The following is a 25,450-nucleotide window of genomic DNA, read 5'->3' as shown; positions in this document are numbered from 1 at the left end:
ATTATTGGATTACAGCTGCATGATTGACAAACTATCAAATTAATCCTGTCACTTTACAGTTTGATTGACAACTCCATATAGTTATGAAGTTTTTGATGTGGACAATGAATATAATGGTATGTTTTACAAGGTTGTTATTGAAAGGATTTAGATTTGTTGAATGTGTTTTTACTGTACGAGAGGATTTTATTTTAAATAGTGAAGACATCAAAATACCCTTACAGCTTTATTTTATTTCAGCTCAAAATGGCTCTTCTGCTCATTGTGGATACTGATTGAACTGGCATAGAGTTATGACAAAGGTTGATGGTTGAGCAGCATAGCTTAGTGTAAGTTGGCAAAAAGCTATAAAGGGCTATGTGGGGTTGGGTAAAGAAGAATAAGTTGGTATGGAGGCTATGAGGGACTATGAGAGAGGAGACACAGGGTTAAAATGGATCAGGGATGAGTAGAGAGACATAGGTTGGCACAGAAAGCAATGTTAGGCCATGGGTATATGGGTAAGGGGCATGATTTGGCATAGGGAGAGCTAAAATATTTTTTTATAGCTGGGACAAAGAACAGAAGCACAAAGGCCAGCCTTTCAGACAGCCTGTCTCACTCAGCTTCCAGAATTGGTAGGCCCAACACCTAACAAACCTGCCATCCCCATTCAAAGCCCATAGTGAAAACTTTATTGTTTGGAACATTTTCCCAAGCATTGTGCTTACAAACCTGGGGGTATTATCACTCTGCACTTCCAATTCTAGAGTGAAAACTTAGGCAATAGCCTTTCTTTGGCATACTTTATTCTCTAGTACAAAGTTAAGTTAGTAATGACAATATTCCATTCTTTGAAAACTAGCTACTACTTTGCTATTTATTGTTTTTGTATCTTTGTTGTAATCTTTGAGGCACTAATGTTAATACCAAAAGAAACTATTTCAAAACAAGTTTAGGCTATATGCTTCTTGACACTGAAAATGCCAATACTCTCAATTTACAATAAGATGATCCACAAGAAAGCTGAAAAACAAGAGTATGGACTCTGGATACTCATACCATTTCAGTGAAGCAGAAATAAAAAGGACAGGTTATTCTTGTTATGAAGAAAATAGGCCAATATTTGTGTAGTTATTTACACACAATGGTAGACTGCTTATTCTAGATATATTACTATATATTGTTTTCTACAGGAGACTTACTTCGCCTTGCTATCTGAAAAACTTCATATCTCATGCTTTGATAGTAGAAGTTGTCATCTAAAATTATAACCAAGGGTCTCAAATACATGTTGAAAACTGTGTACTGCTGCACTCCAAGCTGAGTTTCTCCAGAGATAATATGCTGCTGTTTCAGTGACTGAATGAAACATTCCCATGTTGAATCATTTTCAATGCCAGAAACAGAAAGGCAGCCATTCCCATGAATAGCCTGTATTAAGTGTTCAATGTAAACCAGCAGCTTATGCCTGTACAATTTCCAGAGGGAACCCTGTGGATTTAAAAATATAAAAGTTTTTAAAAATTAAAACTTAAAAATTGTGCCATTCATCGCAACCTGAATATAAATTTAATGCACTGAATTGATGAAAATAAATAAATGCATTAAACAAAAGATATATTTAGACTATAATTTTGATGTCCTCACTTAATAATATTTACCATAAAGGGAGTGTAACAAAGATTTACTAGACTTATTTTTGGAATTGAGGATTGTCCAATGAGAATCATCAAGTAGACAAGACTTAAATATGTCAAATTTTATTGTTTTGTCAGTATAGATGTTGGGAGGAGTTTCCCCTGGCTATGGAGTCTAAAACTAGGAGGTAAAAGTGCCATAACTAAGTGTTAGCCATTTAGGACTAAGCTGTGGAGAAATTGTTTCATTCAGCATTTGGAACTCTCGACCTTTCAGAGCTTAAATGCTGTCATTGAGTATATTCTAGACAAAGATTAATAGATTTTCGGACACAAAGGGCATCAAAGGATATTGGGTCACGTTGAGAGGGTGCATGTCAAGTAGATGATTAGCTATCATTTTGTAGAATGGAAGGGCAAACTCAAATGGGCTGGCTGGACAACTCCTGCTCCTATTTATTTTATTTTTATTAATACAAATTCACATTTGACTCAGTTTGACCCATTTATAGAGTCGATTGATACTAAACAAATATTATTTCCAATTAAATAACATACTACCCAGGAAATTTTAAGAAACTATTCTTTGATAGATTCCTGCTTTACTCTACATGATAGCTGCATGAAAGATATTCCACTCAAATAAATGCAGATAAATATAGATTGACATTTATTGTCAAATTGATACACTCAAGTATCTGAACTGAGACTTGAACGCATAATCTGATAATTTAAATATAATTTATGTTTGTTGACTTTAAGATGTGCACAGACTAACATGATTTCCATGAACTTGCTTCATTACTTTAGGAAGCTAGAAAGGAATTTCTAAAAGCTTCCCTCAATGTTCTTTATTTCTGGCAGTAGGTAGCAGGGTTAGGGTCTGGATCAGCAGTGAGTGAATGAACCTGAGCTTCTCAAATTGAATACTGTACTGTGCACTTCATTTAATGTTATGGTATTTGCAAAACTACTGCATCATCTGCATATCCTCTGTATATTTCATAGTTATTGTGGTGCACATCATTAATATTGCTATAAACAGCAAGAGCATTATTAACATCTGTCTGCAAAGAATATGACGTTTGTGATATTTTTACTTTCATATGAAGCAACTGGGTTGAATTTTAATTCTTAGGTCTCACTCCCCCTGGTCTCAGGACCTAGAGGACGCTTGACGAAATATCATATTCCAGCAAACAGGTGGGCTCCAATGTCTGAAAGGCCAATAATAGGAGGCCTTCCACCAGTGAAAAATTAACAAGAGGAGCTGCTGAAGGAAATCAGGACATCTCTATTCCCAGTGACTGACCATAAGTCTGGTGAGACTGTTTGTTGAATGAAAGATTGATACACTGTTTTGGAAACAATGATCTTTATTATTCAAGGATTAAGACAGAGCTTCCCACAGTCGGCTTTGCAACTCAAGTAGGGTCAAAAGTTTGGAGTTATGAAGTCCAAGACAATAATGGCTGCCATGACGCTCCAACCAAGTGAACAACTGTGAGACAGCTTCATATCCTTGCAATTTTTGAAAGTTAACCTTAAATCATGATTTCTCGAGTAGTAGAAATGCAGGCTTTATATACTTCTATAAAACAATGAAACCTGCTCACAACTATCTGTACTACATCACCATCCTCCCACTTAAAGTCTCACTGCTGCATCCCCACTTTTAAAGGTTTCCCTATCCACTGCCTTGCAGGTCAAAACAACTTTTTGGCATTAAATTAGATCTCAATGGGAAATGTTGGCTCTTTATAGATAAAGTGAATAGCCACCCTTCCCCAAACCCCAACACACAGAAAATAGTGACCTGCAGTACCATGGTTGTGGCTCATTCTCAAGAGAAGAAACATCCGAATATATTGGAGCTTTTTGCTCCAATATCTGCTAGCAATCATGACCATTTCCTGACATGACAGCATCAAAAATAATCTATTCAGCATTGCAAGACTATCCCTTTTTTCTTGTTCATGGGATTAGGGCATCACTGGGCGGCAAGGTGGCACAGTGGTTAGCACTGCTGCCTCACAGCGCCAGAGACCCGGGTTCAATTCCCGCCTCAGGCGACTGACTGTGTGGAGTTTGCACATTCTCCCCATGTCTGCGTGGGTTTCCTCCGGATGCTCCGGTTTCCTCCCACAGTCCAAAGATGTGCAGGTCAGGTGAATTGGCTATGCTAAATTGTCCGTAGTGTTAGGTAAGGGGTAGACGTAGGGGTATGGGTGGGTTGCGCTTTGGCGGGACGGTGTGGACTTGTTGTGCCGAAGGGCCTGTTTGCACACTGTAAGTAATCTAAAATAAAATCTAAATATACCAGCATTTATTACCCATCCCAGAGGGCAGTTAAGACTCAACCAAATTGCTGTGGGTCTGGCATCACATGAAGTCCAAACAAGGGTAAGCAGTTTCCTTCCCTAAAGGACATTAGTGAACCAGATGGGTTTTCCCTGGTAATCAACATGATCATAATTAGACTCTTCATTCAAGATTTTCGTTTAATTGAATTGAAATTCCACCATCTGCCACAGTGGGATTCAAATCAGTTCCCCAGAAGATTACTTAGGTCTCTGGATAGAGTCTAGCAACAAGACCACGAGGCCATCACCTTCCTCTCATTAAGCATTTACTGTGGCCAGGATAATTGAAATTCCAAGGACCATTCTCCTGCTCTATGTCGGGGGTGGGGGGGTTTGCATTAGCTCAGTCAGCCAGAGTATGATGCAGAATAGCACCAATATTGCAGATTCAATCCTCACACTGGCTGTGGCAGCTCAGAGGCTTGTCTCCTTGTCCTGTCTGCATCCTTGATGTGAAAATGACTCTAAACAACCAACTGCCCCTCAGGAGAGAGATATCGGATAGTCTAACTCCAGCAAAAACAAGAAAGAGAAAAAGAAGTTTTTCATCATATGCACAACTGTAAAGTGGAAGATATCCTTGCAGACAATCATAGTTAAAAGCCACAGAAATAATTAGAGGCAAGAGAATGATTAGGGATAGTCAGTATGGTTTTGTGAGAGGGAAATTGTATCTCACACACTTGATTTGAGTTTTTTGAGGAAATAATTAAGAAGATTGATGACCACAGAGTGGTAGATATTGTTTACTTGGACTTAAGTAAAACATTTGACAAGGTTCCACATGGTAGACTAATTAATAAAGAAAAATCACATGGAATTCAAGAGGAGTTTGTCAATTGGATACAAAAGTGGCTAAATGGCAGGAGACTGAGTGATGGTGGTGGGTTGTTTTCTGACAAGAGACCTGTGACCCGCAGTGTTTCACAGGGATTTGTGTGAGGTCTACTTTTGCATGTCATTTATATAAAATGATTTAAATGAAAATCTGGAAAGCATGATTAGTAAGTTTGCAGATGGTACCAAAATTGTTGATATAATGGACAGTGAAGAAGATTTCTAAAATTACAAAAGGATCTTGATCAATTGGGTCAAAAGGCTGAGGACTGGCAGATGAAGTTTACATTAGATTACTTACAGTGTGGAAACAGGCCCTTCGGCCCAACAAGTCCATACCGACCCGCCGAAGCGCAACCCACCCAGATCCATTCCCCTACATTTACCCCTTCACCTAACACTAGGGGCAATTTAGCAAGGCCAATTCACCTCACCTGCACATTTTTAGACTGTGGGAAGAAACCAGAGCATCCGGAGGAAACCCACACAGACACGGGGAGAATGCGCAAACTCGACGCAGTCGCCTAAGGCAGGAATTGAACCCGGGTCTCTGGTGCTGTGAGGCAGCAGTGCTAACCACTGTGCCGTCCAAGTTTTAAGGTGAGGAGAAAGATTTAAAAACAGGAGGGTCAAATTATTTTTTTACACAGTGGTTTGTGTGTGAAATGAACTTCCACTGGAAGTGGTGGATGCAGGTACAGTTACCAAGTTTAAGAGACATTTGGATCAGTACATGAATAATAAATGTTGGGAAGCAGATGGGCCATGCTCAGGCAGGTGGCACTAGCTTAGTTTGGGATTATGGTTGGCATAGCCTGGTTAGACCAAAAGGTCTGTTTCCACGCTGTATGACTCTAATACACCATTGATCTGTGATTCGAAGGCAGGTTACAAGTGATATTTAAGATGCTGCTGGTAGAAGCCTGACCGTCGCTGCAGGATTATCCGTTAACCGATCCCCATCAGTTTGTCCCAAAAGCGAAAAAGCTTCTCCCGGGATGAGTTCATCGTAACAGAGCAGCAACGATTGCCTCTTCGGCTGCAAGGCCTTCAGCAGACGTCGTGCGAACGTGGACTTCCCAGCTCCCGGAAGGCCGGCGACCAGACATAAAGACACAGACCGACGGGTCTCCCGAGGACCCTGTTGCCCCCCTCGCTGCTCCAGCGCTGCCGATCGGCGTAAAGAGCCCGCGGCTCCAACTTCCGGAACGTTTCAACCTCCGCTGTTCGAGCCTGCCATAACCGTCAGCGCTCCACGCGCAGCCGCCGGAAATCGGAGCCTCCTGATTGACACTAGAGGGTGACCAGTCAGGAATCGGCTGCGGTCTGGAGACCACCAATTCAGCGGCGCGTGGGCGGGACTAATCGTTGAGCCTCCAGGTGGGGGGGGCTCTCTGAAGCCCCGAGGGAAGTTAGAACAGTATAGTACAGGCCCTTTGGCCTTCGATGTTGTGCCGACCTCTTATCCTACTCTAAGATCAAACTAACCTACATACCCTTCATTTTACTATCATCTATGTGCCTCCCCAAGAATCACTTAAATGTCCCTAATGAATCTGACTCTACTACCACTGCTAGCAGCACATTCCATGCACTCACCACTCTCAGTGCAAAGACCTTACCTCTGACATCTCCCCTAAACCTTCCTCCATTCACCTTAAAATTATGCACTCCATGATAGCCTGGGAAAACATCGCTGGCTATGCACTCTATCCATGCCTCTCTGTGGATAAGTGGTAGGGACCGTCACTTTGAGTATGAGGTTCTTGGGTTCAAGTGTGACGTCGCCCAAAAGGTGAGCCTGAACAGGTTTTCAAAAATATCTAAATACACTAAGCACTTAATTGTGGGGGAAATCACCTCAGGAGCCACCTCCCATTCATATAATCAGCGACGGCATTGAGACGACCTGAAGAAAATACCTACAAGCAAGAATTATATATTGAGAAGATGAACATTCATGTAAGATCGATCACTAATGAAATCCATTAATGTAATTTAAACCGCACAAAAACATTAACCTTAACTGTCATGTTCAATGAGGAAGGAGACAAAAAACGTTGTAGATGCTGTAATCCAAAGTAGACAGGCAGGAGGTTGGAAGAACACAGCAAACCAGGCAGCATCAGGAGGTGTAGAAGTTGACATTTTGGGTGTACCCCTCTTCAGGACCATTTCTGAAGGGTCAGTAAATGAATAATAAATGGTTGGAGGCATATGGGCCATACACAGGCAGGTGGCACTAGTTTAGATTAGTTTCCCTACAGTGTGGAAACAGGCCCTTCGGCCCAACCTGTCCACACTGACCCTCTGAAGAGTAACCCACCCAGACCCATTTCCCTCTGACTGATGCCCCTAACACTATGGGCAATTTAGCATGGCCAATTCACCTAACTTGCACATCTTTGGACTGTGGGAGGAAACCAGAGCAGCCGGAGGAAATCCACTCACACACAAGGAGAATGTGCAAACTCCACACAGACAGTCGCCTAAGGCTGGAATCGAGCCTGGGACCTTAGTGCTGTCAGGCAGCAATGCTAACCACTGAGCAACCGTGCTGCCAGTTTGGGATTATATTCCTGAAGGGTCCTGAAGAAGGGTTACACCCAAAATGTCAACTTCTACACCTCCTGATGCTGCCTGGTTTGCTGTGTTCTTCCAGCCTCCTGCATGTTCACTTAGGAAGCCAGTCCCAAAATTCCATGTACACTCATTTAATTTGTGCGAGATGCCTGATTTGGGGAGATCTTCACCTGAATTTACAAATGTCCAACATGAGACCTTATTTTGATATTTTTACGCATTTCATAATTTCAGATGTCCACCATTTAAAAATGGAATGGGATTCTTGAGTACTTTCATGTGGCACTGTCAAATGCAGTAATTTCCAAGAAATAAATAATTTATGAATTAGATCTTCTTACTAAAATACTACAATTCACCAAAGCATTGGGTTATACAGATAGTAATTCTTTCCTGATGAAGGACTTTTGCCTGAAACATCGATTTTTCTGCTCCTTGAATGCTGCCTGACCTGCTGTGCTTTTCCAGCACCACTCAAATCCTGACTCTAATCTCCAGCATCTACAGTACCCACTTCCGCCTAGATAGCAATTCTTTGTCAAGTTTCTTGCTGTTAAACAGGAAATGGATATTCTTACATAGCTGAGTAGCTGTGGCTGATCTACTGCAGATGGAGGCACCTATTTTTCTTGCCGCCCTGTGTGGAGTATCCAGTTCCTGACAATAGAGAGCACTTGTCCATGGAGAACTATTAAAATAAATCTAATTTTGTTCAGGCTATGGAATGAAACCAATTCAGTATGTTGCTACCACAGCCTGTTCAATCAAAATCTTTTCTAATTTCTTTCCTCATCATGTAGTATGAGGAAACACTAAAGTCATTATTTTTCTTCTCTTTACCCCATTCAGCTCCTGAATCTTGTACTACATTTCATTAGGTTAATAATAGCTCCTCTTATATAGGCAATGATTGATTTCTGTCTTCAAAACTACTGCAATTAGACCTAACTTTGAAAACCTTTCTTTGCTCAAGCTATCATTTTTCACTAAAACCCACTTTATCTCAAAATTCTCAGGATTCTCTACTCCAATTTTCCACTGCAGTAATCTGGTCAATTGCTTTCAATCTGATTTCTATTCTGCTCACAACAATGGGAATGCCTGCCATGACTAAGTGGCATTAATATTATTTACTTTTTAATGCTTTACAATGTGACTTCCTATGCTATCAACCTTCACTGCTTCTCCTTAATGGTTTGCATCCTTGGCATTACTTCTAGTGATTACTCCTTTAATTTGTCTAACAACACTGGCAATTAATTCAGTCCCAAGCTGTGACATTTTCCAATTTTGTTTTAATATTCATTTTGTGGGCTGTAGACATCACTGTCTGGCCAGTAAAGGTGGTGTTGAGCTGCCTTCTTGAACCACTGCAGTCCACCTGCTGAGTTGACCCACAATGCATTAGGGAGGAAATTCCAGGATTTTGACCTAGCAACAATGAAAGAAATTCTACCCACATATTTACATGTTATGTCTTTGAAACTTGGGTTTAGTTGCTATTTGCTGATTCGTCTGTCTCATGAAATGTCACAATGGCTATGCTATGGGGAAAATCACCAGTCTTAGAGTCAGAATCGAGGTTCAATGACAGAGTTTATTAAACAAGGAAATACCAGAGCTCCAGGGAGAGAAAGACACCAACAGCACAGTGGTCAGCTGTGATTCTTCTCTCAACCCAGAACACATGTCAAGATACTTCTTTACATCTTTTGACACCATAGGTCAGTGATGAGATTATTGTCTTTGTAACATGATTTGTTTATGGCAATCATTGCAAAATCATAGATAGTTTTGATACAGTCTTTGTCAGTTCTAACGCAGCTTTTGTTAATTTCAGCGCGATTGTTGTTAGTTTCAATGCAGACATTGTCAGTTTTAATGTGTGTGGAAGTCCATTGCTGTAGTAATGGACACTAATCACTCTTTCTGAGAAGGACGATTACTGCAGCCCTAACTATTAGCACTTTATATTGAGTCCATATCAAGCTGTTCGCATTTCTATCAAAGATGTTGACTGCACCCAGACACTTCAGCAGGCAGTGTATGTTATGTGTATTCTCATGTGTATTCTCTCCCTCACCCGCCTTAAAGTTATTAACTAGGTTGTGAGTGCATTGCTCTGGCATTCTGGTGGCCGCAGGCAGTGTCTGTATTTGCTCTGCTGTCTCCCCCCATTTTGTGGTCCGGTGGCCATCTTATATGTCAAGTGGTCAACTCATGGCTCCATGGCCATCTTGTGTATCTGTGTGTCTAGTGTCACCCTGCCCCGTGCCATCTACCACTTCACTCACTCCTTTGTGGTCAAGGAGGCAACATCAGAGATCTCCGGCAGACCACCCAATTTACATGTAGAGGTAGGTCATCTCTAGGAGCTCCTCCTCCCAAGGAGTGTCATGGAGTGCCAATTTTGTTGGGGGCTCTGCTGTGGTGACACTTGCTGCTGGTACAGTTCTCGTAGGTAGCGCCTTACAGCAGAGCTTTAAACACCCATGGCCCACACAGCATGCCAGCATGAGTGCAATGAGGAGAACCATTCTGTGTGCCAAATAGGATCTCCAAGATTTACCAGCTGTCTGTAATTGTGGCTCCCTGTCAAAAGTGATCTAGCTGGTTTCAGATTGCTTCTATAATGTTTTAAGAGGCATCAATAACATGGGTGATACAATTGTCACCAGTAATTGTACAAACTCCCCCTTGCTGTGCCAATTGATAATCCACCCACGTAACATGTCTGCTGTGTATAGAGTCTGAGTTTAGCCAGCTCTATTATTTGCTTCCAGAGCTTTTGAGGTACTATTGCCAAAGATAGTCAGGCCACATACAAGGTAATTTCGGTTTTTAGTGTTGACGACCCCCAAAAGATAGAGATCCCAAGAATCCATATCCCAGTGATGACCCCAAAGTGGTGGGGACCTGCCAGTCAGCACAGAAGTCCTGACTGATGGAGCGAGTCACTATCCTTCTCTGAACATGTTCCCCGCTGGACATGGTAAAGTAAAGGGTGCAATTGTCCCTACTGCAAACAGGTTTGGGAGGTCTGGGGTGTCTGTCGTGTAAGTCCCCTTAAATAGAGAAAAAAAAAACTCTTTGCTACTTGATAACATACATTGTCCTGTCCTTCCATCTGTCTGTCCATCCACGTTGCCGCTGATTCCCCGGGTCCCCACCCCCCTCCCCCACCCCCTGAGCTGGTGAGTATTGAACGTGTACATCCATGTGGCATGGATGCTATTGCACTGACCACATATGAATTCTCTGCCTGCAATCACATTGAAGCATGCCTGCTCACTGCAGGTGAAGGTAAACTGTCCCCTGGTGACTGTACAGAGTTGATAAGTGCACTGAGTCATTTTTGGGAACCACAGCATGAACGCATCCCCATCCCTGTCCTGTGAAACAGAATGGGTAATTAGCAGGTTTTAAATGGGTCTTCCCTTCCCTAGGCTGGGGGGCCTGGCACTATGGGCTGGTGGTCCTGTTCAGCAGCACACATCTACCGCCTGTATTTCCCTATCTGCCCATTACACGGTGCTCCCGTGGTGTCCCCTGTATACAGGCCGCAAGGGGTCCACACCGGGGTGATCACAAACAGGGATTCTACTGATCGCGCCATTGGGTAGCAGATGGTTCGGTTCCCAATAAAGCTGAGGTGGGTTTTATAGAAGAGGTTATCCTCAAATCCTGTCATGCTCCTCACATTTGTAACACTTAAACATAGTGAAATATATACGGATATATACATTTTGCAGTCAAAATAATCAATCAAAGTCTTTGCTTGTGCAGTTGTGCTTCTGTATGGTTTGTTCTGTTATGTCTTCGGTACTCCTCCTGGGATAACCTTCTTGTCCACCATTTCAGTTTGCACCTGTGAAATGGTCAATGACATTAATTTGGTCACAGGAGTCTTTAAACAGTTTTAGTTGGGTCCAGTGCTTCCATGTGTCTTTTCCTTTAATATCTATGCAGGATCAGGTGTCCCCACTTATTACCATGTCGTAAGGCCCATTCCATTTTGGGGCAAAGTCTGGGTTGTCAGGCAATGCTCGCACTAGGATACAGCTCCCTGCTGCTGGGACCTCAGGGAAGACTTTAGGTTTCCCTGCCTTGTCCTTTTTGTCCTGTTTATCAATTACAGATTTCCACATCCCTTTCAATTGGGCGTTCAGTTTTATCACATATTGCCAAATTTTGTCTTTTTAGTGGACCCACATAAGTGCCACCTGTGATTATTGTCCCATGCAACTGCATTGCTCACCTGGTCACTAGTTCATATGGTGTTTGCCCAGTTGCCTGATTCATGGTGGCTCTTAATTTCATTAGTATGGCTAGCAGCACTTCAGCCCATGTTCTGCCTGAAGTTTGTATAGCCTTAGGTAAAGTATTTTTGAGCATTCTACTCATTTTCTCTACCATCCGTGAGCTCTGGGGGTGATAGGGGATGTGAAATTTTTGTCTAATGTTGAGTAATTGGCAGACAGTCTTCATGATCTTGCCTGTAAAATGTGTCCCTTTGTTGGAGTCAATCTGGAGGGGTACCCCCCACCTGGGGATTACCTCCTACATTAATATTCTGGCTACAGTGGTCACGGTGCAGCTTTTGGTCAGGAATGCTTCTACACACTGGGTGAATTGGTCTATGATGACCAGGCAGTACATTTTCCCATGCAAAGGTGGTAGTGGCCCTGTAAAATCTATCTGAAGGTGTTCCCAGGATCCCCTGGGTCTGGGCTGGTGTCCCATCCTAACTTTTATAAGTGTCCCTGGATTATGTTGTGCACAAATCATGCATCTGCGGTAGTACTTGGCCACATCTCTTCCAATTCCCTTTCGCCACCACTCTCTCCCTCGGCTTGTTATCATGGCCTCTCTACCTGTATGGGAGAGCCCGTGGTGCAGTTCGAGCAATGTGTTCTGTTACCACCTTGTCTGCTCGCCTCCAGACACCATCCTCTCCTTTGAATGTCCCCTGCAGTTTCCGTTGCGTTCTATCTTCCTGTGGGGTGTCCTCCTGTAGCTGCTGAATTTGGATAGCGTCTTTCACTAATTCAATAGTGTCTATTGCAGCCTCGTTAATGGCTTCTCGTTCTGGGGCTTTCTGAGCTGCTCGGTCTGCTGCCTGGTTTACTTTGAATTTTAGTCAATTTGGGCTCTCTTTTGCTGGCTCCTTTTGATAGACTTTTATTTTTTTTAATGCAGCCTCTTTTGGCTGCTCACTGGCATGCAATAGTGCCTGAATTCTTAACTGGTATCTCCGAAGTGGTGAGCCCTCTTCAACCCCATGCCACTATGTAGTCATGGACTACACCGGAGGCATATTGACTGTCAGTATATATATTCATGGATTTTCCTTTTGATAGTTCCAGTGCTTTAGTGAGTGCTACCAGTTCTACTACCTGTGTGGACTGACTCTCATCAATCCTTCCAGACATAACTGTTTCTAACTTATAATTTATCACAGTCCATCCTGTTTGGGGCCACCCTGCTACGTATTTTAGTGACTTGTACATGAAGAGGATCTCCTCGGCTTTGACTTGGGGGGTATCTTTTACTTGCCTCCTATCCTAATCCCCATCTATATCCCTACAGTTGTGCAGTTCCCCTGCGTCTAGAATTCCCTCAGCTGGGTTTTCTCCTGTAGCCCTAAATATTATCACGGGCCAACTTGGCGGTAAAAGAACTGCCTCCCACTTTGCCCTTCTCATATTGGAGACGGCCCTCAGTTTCCCTGTGTTAGCATCTCTACTAGGGTGTGTTTAGTGTGGAGGATGACATTCCCTGTCATTACTATGGACTCGCTAACCCTAATGGGCCAAGCAGTGCGGTCTAAGGCTGCTATGCACCTGGGCAACGCGGTGACTCCTGGCCCTTCTGTAGTTGACTAGTACCCTATGGGCCTTCTCCTGCTACCATGTTCTTGGGTGACCACTGCAGAGTAAAACACTCCCTCATTATTACAGTGAATGTGAAAATCCTTGCTGAGATCTGGCAGCCCTAGCCTGGGGAGCTAATGTGAGCTGAGTTTTAAGCTGACTGTATGCCTCCTTCGTTCTGTCCCCCAAATACAGGTTCCAAGGCGGGCTTGCTTCCTTTAGTTAATCTCTGGATCGGTTCAGCCAATTTTGCGAACTCTGGTATAAAGCTCCGACTATAGTTGAATAGCCCCAAGACTTTTCTGAATCCCTTGAGGGGACAGGTCGTGGTTTTTGTTGGATTGCCTTCTTGCGGTCGTTGGCCATTTCTTTGAGTCTCTGGGATATAAGGTGTCCCAGGTATAAGACTTGTATATTGTTAATCTATGCCTTTGTGGGGCTGATTTTTAACCTGCGGTTGCCAATTCATGTAATACTAGACATAAAGCTTCTTGGTGTCCTGGCCCAGACTCTGAGTCAATTAGGATATCACCTACATATTGGAGGGCAGTGCTACCCTCTGATAAATCTACTCTCTTCAGAATGTCACTCATCACTCTGTGAAAAATAGTGGGGCTGTTATGGATCCCTTGTGGCAGACAAGTCCACATGTACTGCCTGTTCCTCACTGTAAAAGCGAATTTGTTCTGGGCCTCAGAGTGTAACAGGATAGACCAAAACCTGTTGGCTATATCGAAAACAGTAAAACTCTTGTGCTCAGGGGCCAAGCTGTTTAAGATGGTGAAGGGTTCTGCTACAATGGGTGCAATTTGGGGGTAACCTTATTTAGTCCTGTATGATCAATGGTGAGCCTGTAGCTCCCATCAGACTTTAGTACTGGCCACGCTGGAGAATTAGTTGTACTTGTGGTTTCTTTCAGGATTCTCTGTTTCACTAGTCCTTGCATTATCTCTACAACTGCTTTTTCTGCTTCAGGTTTTATTGGATATTGCCGGTGGGGTTTATGCTCCAGCCCGGGAACCCTTATCACACCTATGTTAATTAACCTGTATCTAACTTTGTTTCTGCCCATGTTTGGGGTTGGAGGCGTAGATGACTCCGAATCCCCCCCCTTTTCGAGGTTCCAGTCCATACTGGTACCTGTAGCCACTTTAATAGTTTCAAGGTGACTTGTAAGTTTCCCAGTCTCAGTCTTCCGATCGTCCTGTCTGGGCCAAATCAATTTCCCTTTTGAACAATTATTAGAACATCATATTCTTTCATGAGATCGTTGCCCATTATGGTGCCCTTGTTAGTTTGGCATGCATAGAATTTCATGGGGATATATACAATGTTTATTTCAACGAGGATAGTTTCGCTTAGGTAAGATGGCGTTTTATCCCCTCCTACCTGAGTTAAGTGAATCATTTTATTTGTGTGGGGTAAGGGTATGTTTGTGATAGATACAGCTGCTCCTGTGTCTACTAGCATTTCACATCTCCTCCTTCCTATTACTGCGGGTATATAAATTCTCCCCTCTCCCTTGCCCTCACAAATGGGGGCAGCTTGGTTGTCAGCTCTGCTGACCTCGGGACTCCCGCGGTGTTCCGGGTGGTGTTTGGAGGTGCCCCATGCTTTTCCCAGCACATTGCTTCTGTGTGTCCTGTTCTTTTGCAGTGGCCGCAGTATTTTACATTGTTCCCTGGTGTATTCCCTGCTCGTGGGACCCTACACTCTCTAGCAAAGTGACCTTGCCAGTCACAATTGTGGCAGGATTGTTTTATTCTATTCTCACCTCCATTCCAGTAGGCTGCTTTGTCAGGTCTTGCCTCTATTGCAGGAGCTTCTGCCTCCTGCAACCCGCTAGCCCACTCATAATCCTGGGACATTATTACTCCCATTTTCGGGATGGTTTGGTGTGTGCTAGAGAGACCATCTTTAAAAGCTTGGATAAATGCCCGGTTCCCCCCGATCTGGGTTGGCTTGCCCTGAGCATTCCCGATAGAGCCTAAATAATTATTCCCCATATTCAGAGGCTCCTTTAAATTGCTTAGTGGTTGTGATCTTGTTCCAGTGCGTGGGGGAATTTCCTAGCATCCTCTGGATTTCTTCTTTAAAGTCAGTGAAGGGTGCCTGCTGGGCATCTATCTCAGCTGTGAGGGCGCTGGCATGTGTCCACCATCCTCCCCTATAATCTCGGGCTGCTGTGGCATCGGGTCTGCCAGCTATCTGCCTCCACTTGTCTGCTGGGCAAGCTGACCGGACCAGCATGTCTATGTCCCTCAGGTTGGTGCCCTACCCCTACACTATCCAGATTAGAATTCCTGACGAAGGGCTTTTGCCTGAATCGTCAATTTTCCTGCTCCTTGGATGCTGCCTGACCTGCTGTGCTTTTCCAGCACCGCTCTAATATAGACTCTGATCTCCAGCATCTGCAGTCCTCACTTTTGCCTTTTGCCATATACTATCCAGCTCTTTCCAGAACCGGGTGTTTGCGCTCCGGGACTGTAATTTGCCCAGGGAGGCCATAATCTCCTGCCTCTCCCCTGGGGGAATGGTTTCTAATTTGATTTAAGTTGTGATTCTGTCCCTCCTCTGGTAACAGCTGCTAAATTGAACTCTTGCACGGTTCGTCCAACAGAGAGAGCAGTTGGTCCCTGCTGGACCGTTTCGCAGGAGGGGAGAGTGTCAATTTCTCTTTCCTCTTGTGTTCTTTCTAATGTGAATTCTAGATCCTTTATCCTGCTCTCCAGCTCTTTGACTTGTTCTTGGTCCTTTCTCCACCTACTCGTGGAGGCACTCACTTGCTCAATTAGGCTGGCTAATTGCTATACCAACATTACCCCTATCTTTTTAGTTTTATTCCGTTTCTGCTTATGTATCCACACTTTCTGTTGTGCTAATGTCTGGGATGGGTCCCAACCACTTTTCTTCATTTGTTCTGTCAACCCTGTCTGTCTGCCTTGTATTTCTCAATAAGGGAACCTGCAGTGTCCCCTTTAAAACTTTGATCTGCCATTTAACAGATTGTTACCCCCAGATACCACCAACAGTAACGTGTTCCTAAATGGGGACTTCTCTACCCCTGGCACATAATACTGTCCTAGCACCCTCGTATGGCCGTAGCAGTCTCCTAGCAAGGTGTACTGTCTACCGGTGGGACTTCTCTATCCTCCTGGCCACCTCTACTGATCCAAAGCCTCCAGAAAGGACCAGAAACCTACCTCTAGCCCAGTGTGCTCTTGACCGGTGGGGATTCTTTACCCTCACGGCCACCTCCACTATTCAACCTCTGTCGTTCTACTAAGGACTGACAGGGTATCATGGTTACTTAGCTTTCCACCTTGATCAGAGTGATCAACTCCTCTTCCTCACCACATTGGAAATTACAAGTACAAACAGCACCCAACTTTTAACTTAAACTCCAACTGGACTCTGTGTTGTTCGCCCCTACAGAGTCCAATGTTACCTGACTTGGCCACTTGTGCTTCATAACTCCTAGTGCCCTCGGTGCCTCAAATTCCCACTTCAAATCCCAACCTTTGCTTTGGGGGGCCACCCTCTTAACAACCGGTTTAGGGATGGGCTTTTGAGACACGCACAACCTTGTCCTCTGGCTGTTTCAGCACAAGCAGTAGGTTCTTACTACAGTTAGTACAGTTAACACCTATTCTCCACAGACATACACAAAATTTTTAACTCAGTGCTGTAGCAAATCAGACAAAACATTCGGTATACCTTTTAAATGGTGTCCTTGGCCCGGTCTGACTCTTCCCATTTGCAGGTACAAATTGGTTCTTACCCCGGCTGCCCAATCATGACCTTCCACCAGGGGACCAGTACTATGAACCCTGCTCGCTATGCCAATTGTTATGGGGAAAATCACCAGTCTTGGAGTCAGAGTTGGGGTTCAATGACAGAGTGTATTGTACAAGGAAATACCATACCCCCGGGGAGAGAAAGATACCAACAGCACAGTGGTCAGCTGAGATTCTTCTCTTGACCCGGAGCACATGTCAAGATACTTTTATACACCTTGTGATACAATAGGTCAGTGATGAGATTATTGCCTTGCTAACATGATTTGTTTATGACGATCATTGCAGAACTGTTGATAGTCTCGATACAGTCATTGTCAGTTCCAGCGCAGCCTTTGTTATTAGTTTTAATGCAGACATTGTCAGTTTCAATGTCTGCGCGGAAGTCCGTTGCTGTAGTAATGGGCGCTAATCGCTCTTCCTGAGAAGGATGATTACTGCAGCCCTAGCTATTAGCACTTTGTATTGAGTCCGTATCAAGTTGTTAGCATTTCTATCAAAAGTGTTGGCTGGACCCAGAGACTTCGGCGAACAGTGCAGGTTACTCGTGTATTCTCTCTCTCACCTGCCTTAAACTAATCAACTGGGTTGTGAGTACATTGTGCTGGCATTCTGGTGGCCCCAGGTAGTGTCTGTATTTGCTCTGCTGTCTTTTTCCATATTCTGGTCCGGCGGCTATCTTAGGTGTCAAGTGGCCAATTGATAGCTCTTGTGTGTCCGTGTGTCTTGTGTCACCCTGCCCCGTGCCATCTCCCACTTCAACTACTACATCTCATTAAGTAAATGCAAGTACATAAATCTGAAAATTGTTTAATATGATCACAAAGGCTTTGCACAAAGTGCATTGCTGAAGACAGAGTAGAAGAAATATTGTCATGCTGATGGGTGTAATTTTTTTTGGCTCAAGATCAATTAATATTAGGTCCCAATGTATTTAATTCTCATTGTTAACACCTTCACTTTGTGAAGCCAAAAAACACATCTAAAATATTTTTAAATTTTTGTTTCTCTAGGTTGTAGAAACAGAGTGACACATAACTAAAACAGTTAAAATCAGTAGAAGTAAATGTTGCAAAAACAATCACCAGTCCAGATCCAACGTAAATGTTAATGTTTAATAAATCAGGGATTCCTTCTATGGTACATCTATAAATCCTTCTTAGATGCTTTTTCATTTCCTTCATTTAATAATCATCATTCACAGGTAATTCAATACATAAAACAATTTTTTTATCTATATTTTTAAAATTATTCAGATTTCTAAACAATATTTTCTCAAAAAATCAGCATTAATACATAAAATTCTGACAGTGTATTCAGGGCAAAATAGTGATTTGATAATCTGGAATAACATGGAAATATTCTCCTACACCCTTGATGTTGTTTAGATTAGGTACAGAATTTAAAGAATCCTGAATGTATAATTACTAATCAAAACTAAACACAAGTAGCAAAATTTGCAATTCATACCAAACTGATAAAGCCTAGCTAATTTTATTTTAATATAGTTCTCTGCATTTTTTCCAATATTTGATTCAGCTGACTCACCTCTCTTAACTAGTTCAAGAGCAAAAGCTGTTGTGATTGACTGGAGCTTAAAATCACAGTCAAAATCAATTCAATCAAGTCAAACCTACTTAAAATGGAAAATGTGAAAGTCTGGAGTACAATGTAATTTAAGTTCAGTCCATTTTGTTCATTTTCTCATAGCTTGTCAATTGAATCACTGTGAATATGATCACTAGCAATCAATTCCATAGTAATCCCAGACAATTACAGATGAAGTAATACTTGGTCTAGGTACTATAAGGACATTCCTTTCAATGTGTCTCAAGTATTTTTTTCAACATTCAAAATATTGAAAAAAAACCTCTGAACACCCGGAATGGATGGAAAGTTCACCCCCATAGAGGTGGTCAATGATCATTGAAGGGACTAAATTTGTTGTTACCCCATTAATATGCCTTTTTTGGCAGACGAGAAGAATCTTTGGCAGCAAGCCAAGACAACCTGCCTACTTGAGAAGGAGGGGGAGGGGGGCTCTATTTGCTTCCAATTTGATGGCAGAGGCACAGATGGGAGGCAAGAACGTAGGCTCTGAAACTACCATGGCTGGTGCCTCCAATCCCACACATCCACACTTTGAATGGGATCCTCAAAAGTGGACTCAGCAACTCAGCATTGTGGTTGCTGGTCTCAGATTGATTACTAGTTTTTGTCATGGTGTGTCCAGGTACAGTATACCAAGAAACTCACACTTAAGTACCTAACTGCTAACCAGCAAACGTTCTCAATGATGGGGACAGTGAATCAGTTGTGCATAACATGCCCAGCCCACTCTCAGAGTACAAAATTTATAATCACAGCCTTTGTTTAGGCTACTGATTTATTACTGATGTAATAGATTAAAGTGCAATTTAACTTCTCAATTAATTATAGCAGTAATCTTCACTCAGGTAGTTCAAATAAACTGGAAAGTGATGATGTGAGCACTAATTACTTTAAAATTAAATCATTTAGGAAAATTTACATTTTCTTATGTTTGGACAGCAAGATTTCATAGAACTGTTAGTTTTCTTTTGCGTTGTGTGTCCACTGTAGTGCAAAATGTTAACAATTTAGCTGGTGAATAATGAAACTTAATCTAGTAATCAGTGTCCTTTTTAAAATATTCAAACACATAATCAACATTACATTGCTATTTTCTGTTTTTAGATCATGTCATCATGTAAGATGCAAACCCAATTTAATCTTATTCTTTCACGATCCTAACCAAAACAACTTTCCACTAAGGTTTTTTGTTGTTGATTATTCCCTCAGTGTCTGCAATTATGTCAAAGTATTAACAACATTTTTGAGTTGGTGACTTGAAATTACTCTGAGTTGATGCATCTCAAAAATATACTGTCCATAGTTAAGCTGAAAACAGATTAACACCCCATAGGTCCATATAACTAGAACAACAGTCAAATCTATTTACATCAAGAAGAGACATGCAAATTTATACTGTGCAAAAAAGAAATAAACATAAAACAATTTATTATAGTATTAACTTGAACAGAAACAAATATTAGTTATGTAAACGAGGAAATTCAGATGTACCCAAAGTAGTATCAATAGAACAATAGATTTGTGCATCAGTCCACAGATGCCTGAGTATTGAGTCAAATTTGGCTTTGGGATGCAGCGGGCACACATTTGCAGAGGCCAGGCTTTTATTCTGGTCCAGTTGAAAATGAATGTCTTGGGGATATCTTGAACATGTCATCAACGGCCTTGAGTTCTTTCAAGGACTGTGATTTTTACGCTTGTTTTTCCTACCCTTTCAAAACTAAAACTTAAATTCCCTTGATTTTTCCCAAGTGGCCTCCAATGATTACTTTTAAAGGTCACTGGTTAAGGCACTCAACACCTGATATAATCAAGCGGAGAAAGTGTCTGTAAACTGTACTTATTTATTTTTCAGTTTTGCAGATCAGGGTCCTAGATCTGATGTCTTCCTAATTTGCTTTCTGAAACACCTATTTTTATTTTCAGGGTGATTAAAAGTTACCCAGACACTTCTGGCACATCTGGGCATAGCAACTTGCAATCCAAAATCGGGAAGTCACATGCATATTTTGTGTGTGAAAATCAAGCAACCATGAACTGAATTTATCCCCTGTAAAGATCTTCTATGAATAATTGCACTTTCCTCTGCCAAGTCCAATTTTTAAAATACCCTGAGAATTTACATTTGTGAAGCATTCAGAGCCTGGTCTAAGAGCAGCTGTGGTATTAAGGTGCTGCAATACCAATAAAACTTCATTGATATTGAGCAAGGCTTCGAGAAATGTGTTGTGAATCTAATTGTTGCAAGAATAATTAAAGATAATGATAAAAGAGAAATAATATACTGTACTTCTTAATGCTTTCCTGAGGTATCCTTTTGATCACTAATATTACTGAACATAAGGCACAATTTATGATCATTAAGTGCTGAGGTCAAACTTAAGACTGGTGGGATGCAATAGGTCTAGGAGGCACAGCTGGTCTAGGAGGCACAGCTGGTCTAGGAGGCTCATTTGATTGAGGAGTTACAGTAGGTCTAGGAGGTGGAACAGGATTTTGATAGTTTGGTGCATAGGCTATGTAAGGTACTGGATTTTCATTTGAAGCATATTGCCTAAAAACAAAGAAAAAATATGACTTTTGATAATAATAACATAAAAATGCAATTTTCACTGTTTTATTAAAATTATCATAGTAATGATAAGCTTGCAAGCATTTATTCTCAGTGACCAAGCTGAATGGTGTGATGCATGTAAAAATGAAGCCAATTCTTTTATACACCAATAAGAAATACAGAGTCTCATGGAACTCGACAAGTTGGACAATTTCAATGTGTTGTTAAATAACAAGACAAAACTACCAGTCAGGAAGTCTTGTTAAGCAATTAATAATAAAGTAACATTTAACAAAGCATAGCTTTGACAACCAGCAGTATTCCTGTGGCCGGATTCATTTGTTGTAAAGACATCTTTAAAACCATTGAAATGTAACGATAGAGTTTGATTAATAACTCAAAAGTTATGGCAAAAGACAGATTCTGATGTTAATTTAAACAACACAATAAAATCATTCTTAAATTATCTACAGAAGGAAAAATAGGTAAAGTTTATACTACTGTCCTTATATTTCCCCTCCCGACATAAATCTAATGAACATGTACTGCGTTCAATACAAGGCCAATATGTCCTCCAAGAAGTGCAATGCTCAGAACTGAATGCAGTATTCTTGATGCAGTCTGACCAAGACTCTATAATGTTATAGCATAACTTCAACCCAATTATATTCCAGTCACCTTGAGATAAAGAAATATTAGGCTTTTGATTGTTTTATGTGTCTACTCAATTTTAATGATTTATGCACATAAATACCCAAATGTCCAGATCTTCCTCAGTTTAGTTTCTCACAATTTGTAAAATAACCCAAGTTGTCTCTCTAGAATCCAAATTGGATGATCTCAACCCATAATGCACTCTTATAAATCTTTATATCCTTTATAAATTCCTGCTGCTGTCCGCTTGATTTACTATGCCTCCTAAATAGTGTCAGATTTAAAATCTGCTGAGAAATTTCCTGTAACACTAGCATCAAGATCAAAGGGAAACCTTCTGAACAGGATGGGATGAATGGAAACATAACCCTGAAGAAGAATTCTCTACTGCACATTGTTTATTTCATCTTTATTTGACACTTCCTACTCAGCTAAACAACGTTTGCTGTCCCAAACCCCTCCAAAACATTTTGTATTTACAATTTTTCTTTGAGAAGGTTATGCAATATCATGCAGCCTTTAAATGACTCATTGCTAGCTTCTTTGTTTTCCTTCCATCTGCAGATATACCTCCCACTTTAGCCCATATTCCACTAAATGTTGGATAGCTTTAAGGGGTGGATAGAAGGCCTCCCAAATCCTCATGCAGGATCCATTGATTCTACCCAAAGTCTCATTTCTTAGATAGAAAAACACAGCAGAGAAATCTCATGAAAAATGAGATGCTTGACCAGTTAATTTGTTTTTTTGGTGTCATTGGTTGAAAAGACTCATCTGAAGTCCCTGCTCCACTTTGGAAAAAATGCTATGTTGTCTTTTGCATCCAACTGAATAAGCTGACAGGGGCTTGGTTTAAAGTTTCAGCAGAAAGACTGACTGCCTGTCTGCACTGTATAGAAGGATCAGTCCAGATTATGTTCTCCAGTCCTGTAACAGACTTGAACCCATGACCCTTTGATTCATAGCTGAGAAGACAAACACTCAGCTAAAATAATCCTACTTTCCTGCTCATTCTATGATTGAACAATTGAAAAAGCATAAGTCTTGGAAATATTATACAATTATCAATTCTATCATGGGGGCTGCATGGCCTTTATTTTAATGTATTGAATATTATTTCCATTTCAGTGAGATTCATCTAAGCACAGTGAAAAAAATGACTACAGTGAGTTTTGCATTAAATGAACATACCTGTGTAAAGTAATATCTGCATAGATATTTGAATTTGCAGTAGAAATAACCTAAAATACAAAAAAATCCAATGTATTAATATTTCATCCCTTACCCTTGTAATGTTAAAAACATACTACACCATGAGACTTCTGATTAATGTAATAGGAGAAATAAACATGTTAATGTGATTGCATGAAATTTGTGTGTTGTTTTAATGGATATATTAACCTATTTCTTTGAATAGAAAAGACTGAAGCTATGGGGAATACTGAGACCACAGACAATTTCACCTTGAGTGGATGTCAGGACAGTTGCTACTGAAGAAAATTGTTTCTTGTGAAAGCCATTGCCAATAATTTTATCTGTAATGAAATGTACTTACCAAAGCCTTTTACCTTTCTGGGTGAATGGGAAATGGAATGGAGTACAGGGAAGGCAAAAATCATCTATGTAATAACAAATGCAGTTTGACAAGATATAATTTTGTTCAAATTGGAATCAACCTTCATAAATATCTAAATTGTAACTTTGCAAAATATTTGGGGCACCACAGTGGCTCAGTGGTTAACACTGCTGCCTCACAGTGCCAGGGACCTGGCTTCGATTCCAGCCTTGGGCAACTGTCTATGTGGAGTTTGCACATTCTCCCTGTGTCTGCATGGGTGTCTTCTGGGTGCGCCAGTTTCCTCCCACAGTCCAAAGATATGCAGGTCAGGTGAAGTGGCCATGCTAAATTGCCCATAATGTTCAGGGATGTGTCGGTTAGATGCATTAGTCAGGGCAAAATGTAGGATAATGGATCTGGGTGGAGTACTTTTCAGAGGGTTGGTGTGGACTTGTTGGGTCGAAGGGCCTGTTACCACACTGTAGGGATTCTAATTCTAAAATCTATATGAATGTCAGCTCCATTATCACTTGATCTGATTGATATTTTAGCAACATTAGTAGGAAAGTACTCGCACATGTATGATAATATGGTTAAGAACATACTGTTAACCAGGAATATTATGATTTTAATTTTATGGTATAAAAGCGATATTGAAATCATAGTGATTCTTACTTGATTATTCCTCTGATTACCATGGTTTGACAAATTGTTCTCTGATTGTGTTCTGGTCTGTGTCCTGTAAGATAAAACAGTTATGTGCATAAGAAACCCCATAGCTAGTAATGAATAGCCTCAGATTTTCCAATGTTAACAAGGTTATATAGTTTTCCCAATTCAGATTTTAATCCTGAGCAAATAGTAGATTTTGTAAAAGTCTTATCTTTTGAACACCTCCCCAGCTAATGAACAGTGTATTAATTATTCTACATAACTAGTTGCAATAAACCTCATTCATGCACTCCTGTCACCTTCATCATGTACGTGTTCAGCTTAGTTCGTATGCAGTTTACAGCTAAGGTAGAGAAACATCAGCCTGGGTTCCCATTCCTGACTGTTGTCCAATGAGCTTTAATCGCAAATGCAGAATTGGCCATCTAGTGAAATCAAGGTCGAGCTTGGCTTTGGATGCCTCAAAGAAAAATTCCAATATTTGCCGTCTGAGTTCACTCATGAAGAATAGTAATTAGGCAGCATACTTGAGAGTAGCCAATGCCCATACAACCTGAACATCTTTAGGAGATACTGCCTTCAGGATAAGTAGGGAGAAACCACACAGTAGAATGAAATCAAAATAAAATACCAGTGGATAGGAAATAAATCAAACTAATAGAGACACAATAAATAAGTAACCGCATTTCTAATGAAAAGTTGGAGGTGAACTCCAATGTCACATACGTTGTGTGTGGAGCTTTCCTCTTTCTCCAGCGTTGTTTTATTGCATTACGGTTGAAAAAAATTATTAAACCAATGAAAATTAGTATTGGGACCACCAAAAGGAAAAATATTAGCAAGCCATCTCGAAGTGAAGTATCTAAAGGAAAAAAACAGAAAAGACTCCTTAAATGGTATTCCTACAATAAATCAATTTGCATATTATTAATGATCAATTCCATGGCATGCAAAAAGAAGATTAAGATTCACTATTTATTATCTTATATTTATATTGTTGGTAATATTGAAAATTTGAAAGAAGCTGTTTTAAAACCGTCCAGGTTTTAGGAAGGCTTTACATTAAATGTAATAAATTGGGAAGGTTGCATCTCTAATCAATTAAGTGTAGGCTGAGTTACTGTATTTGTGATCTGAACAGTTGCCAGGTGTGTGTTTCATGATATCTGCATTGAGAATTTCCTCAAGGCTACTCCCGTTCCTCCATCTTGATGTCAGCAGAAACTCTATTTCAACATGTAAAAGGAATTTCTGAAGAAGCTCTACCAAAGTTACTGTTAGTGAGTGGGAGATGATCCAAGGAACTTCCTGGTGGAAAAGTCTGGTTTA

General features: G+C 41.2%; 2 protein-coding genes across 2 annotated transcripts in view; both read right to left on the bottom strand.

Annotated features, from left to right (window-relative positions):
* Positions 1–15,143, bottom strand: part of pstk (phosphoseryl-tRNA kinase) — a 36,960-nt gene extending 21,817 nt beyond the window's left edge. Inside the window, exons 1-4 of the mRNA XM_087999266.1 lie at positions 15,050–15,143; positions 12,277–12,529; positions 5,748–6,033; positions 1,185–1,473 (exon numbers count right to left, since the gene is read on the bottom strand). Of these exons, the coding sequence (XP_087855392.1) occupies positions 1,185–1,473; positions 5,748–6,033; positions 12,277–12,529; positions 15,050–15,143 (922 nt within the window). The remainder of the gene's footprint in view (positions 1–1,184; positions 1,474–5,747; positions 6,034–12,276; positions 12,530–15,049) is intronic.
* Positions 15,144–18,168: 3,025 nt separating this feature from the next.
* adam9b (ADAM metallopeptidase domain 9b) overlaps positions 18,169–25,450 on the bottom strand; it is a 54,766-nt gene continuing 47,484 nt past the window's right edge. Inside the window, exons 19-22 of the mRNA XM_043712671.2 lie at positions 24,848–24,983; positions 24,125–24,188; positions 23,083–23,132; positions 18,169–21,237 (exon numbers count right to left, since the gene is read on the bottom strand). Of these exons, the coding sequence (XP_043568606.2) occupies positions 21,063–21,237; positions 23,083–23,132; positions 24,125–24,188; positions 24,848–24,983 (425 nt within the window). The 3' untranslated portion in view covers positions 18,169–21,062. The remainder of the gene's footprint in view (positions 21,238–23,082; positions 23,133–24,124; positions 24,189–24,847; positions 24,984–25,450) is intronic.

The sequence above is a fragment of the Chiloscyllium plagiosum genome, unplaced genomic scaffold (genome assembly GCF_037043375.1).
Source record: "Chiloscyllium plagiosum isolate Xiang-an unplaced genomic scaffold, Cpla_swu_hap1 HiC_scaffold_22, whole genome shotgun sequence".
In the NCBI taxonomy this organism is placed as follows: domain Eukaryota; kingdom Metazoa; phylum Chordata; class Chondrichthyes; order Orectolobiformes; family Hemiscylliidae; genus Chiloscyllium; species Chiloscyllium plagiosum.
The sequence above is the reverse complement of the archived record's forward strand: the minus strand, read 5'-3'. Positions and strand labels throughout refer to the sequence as shown.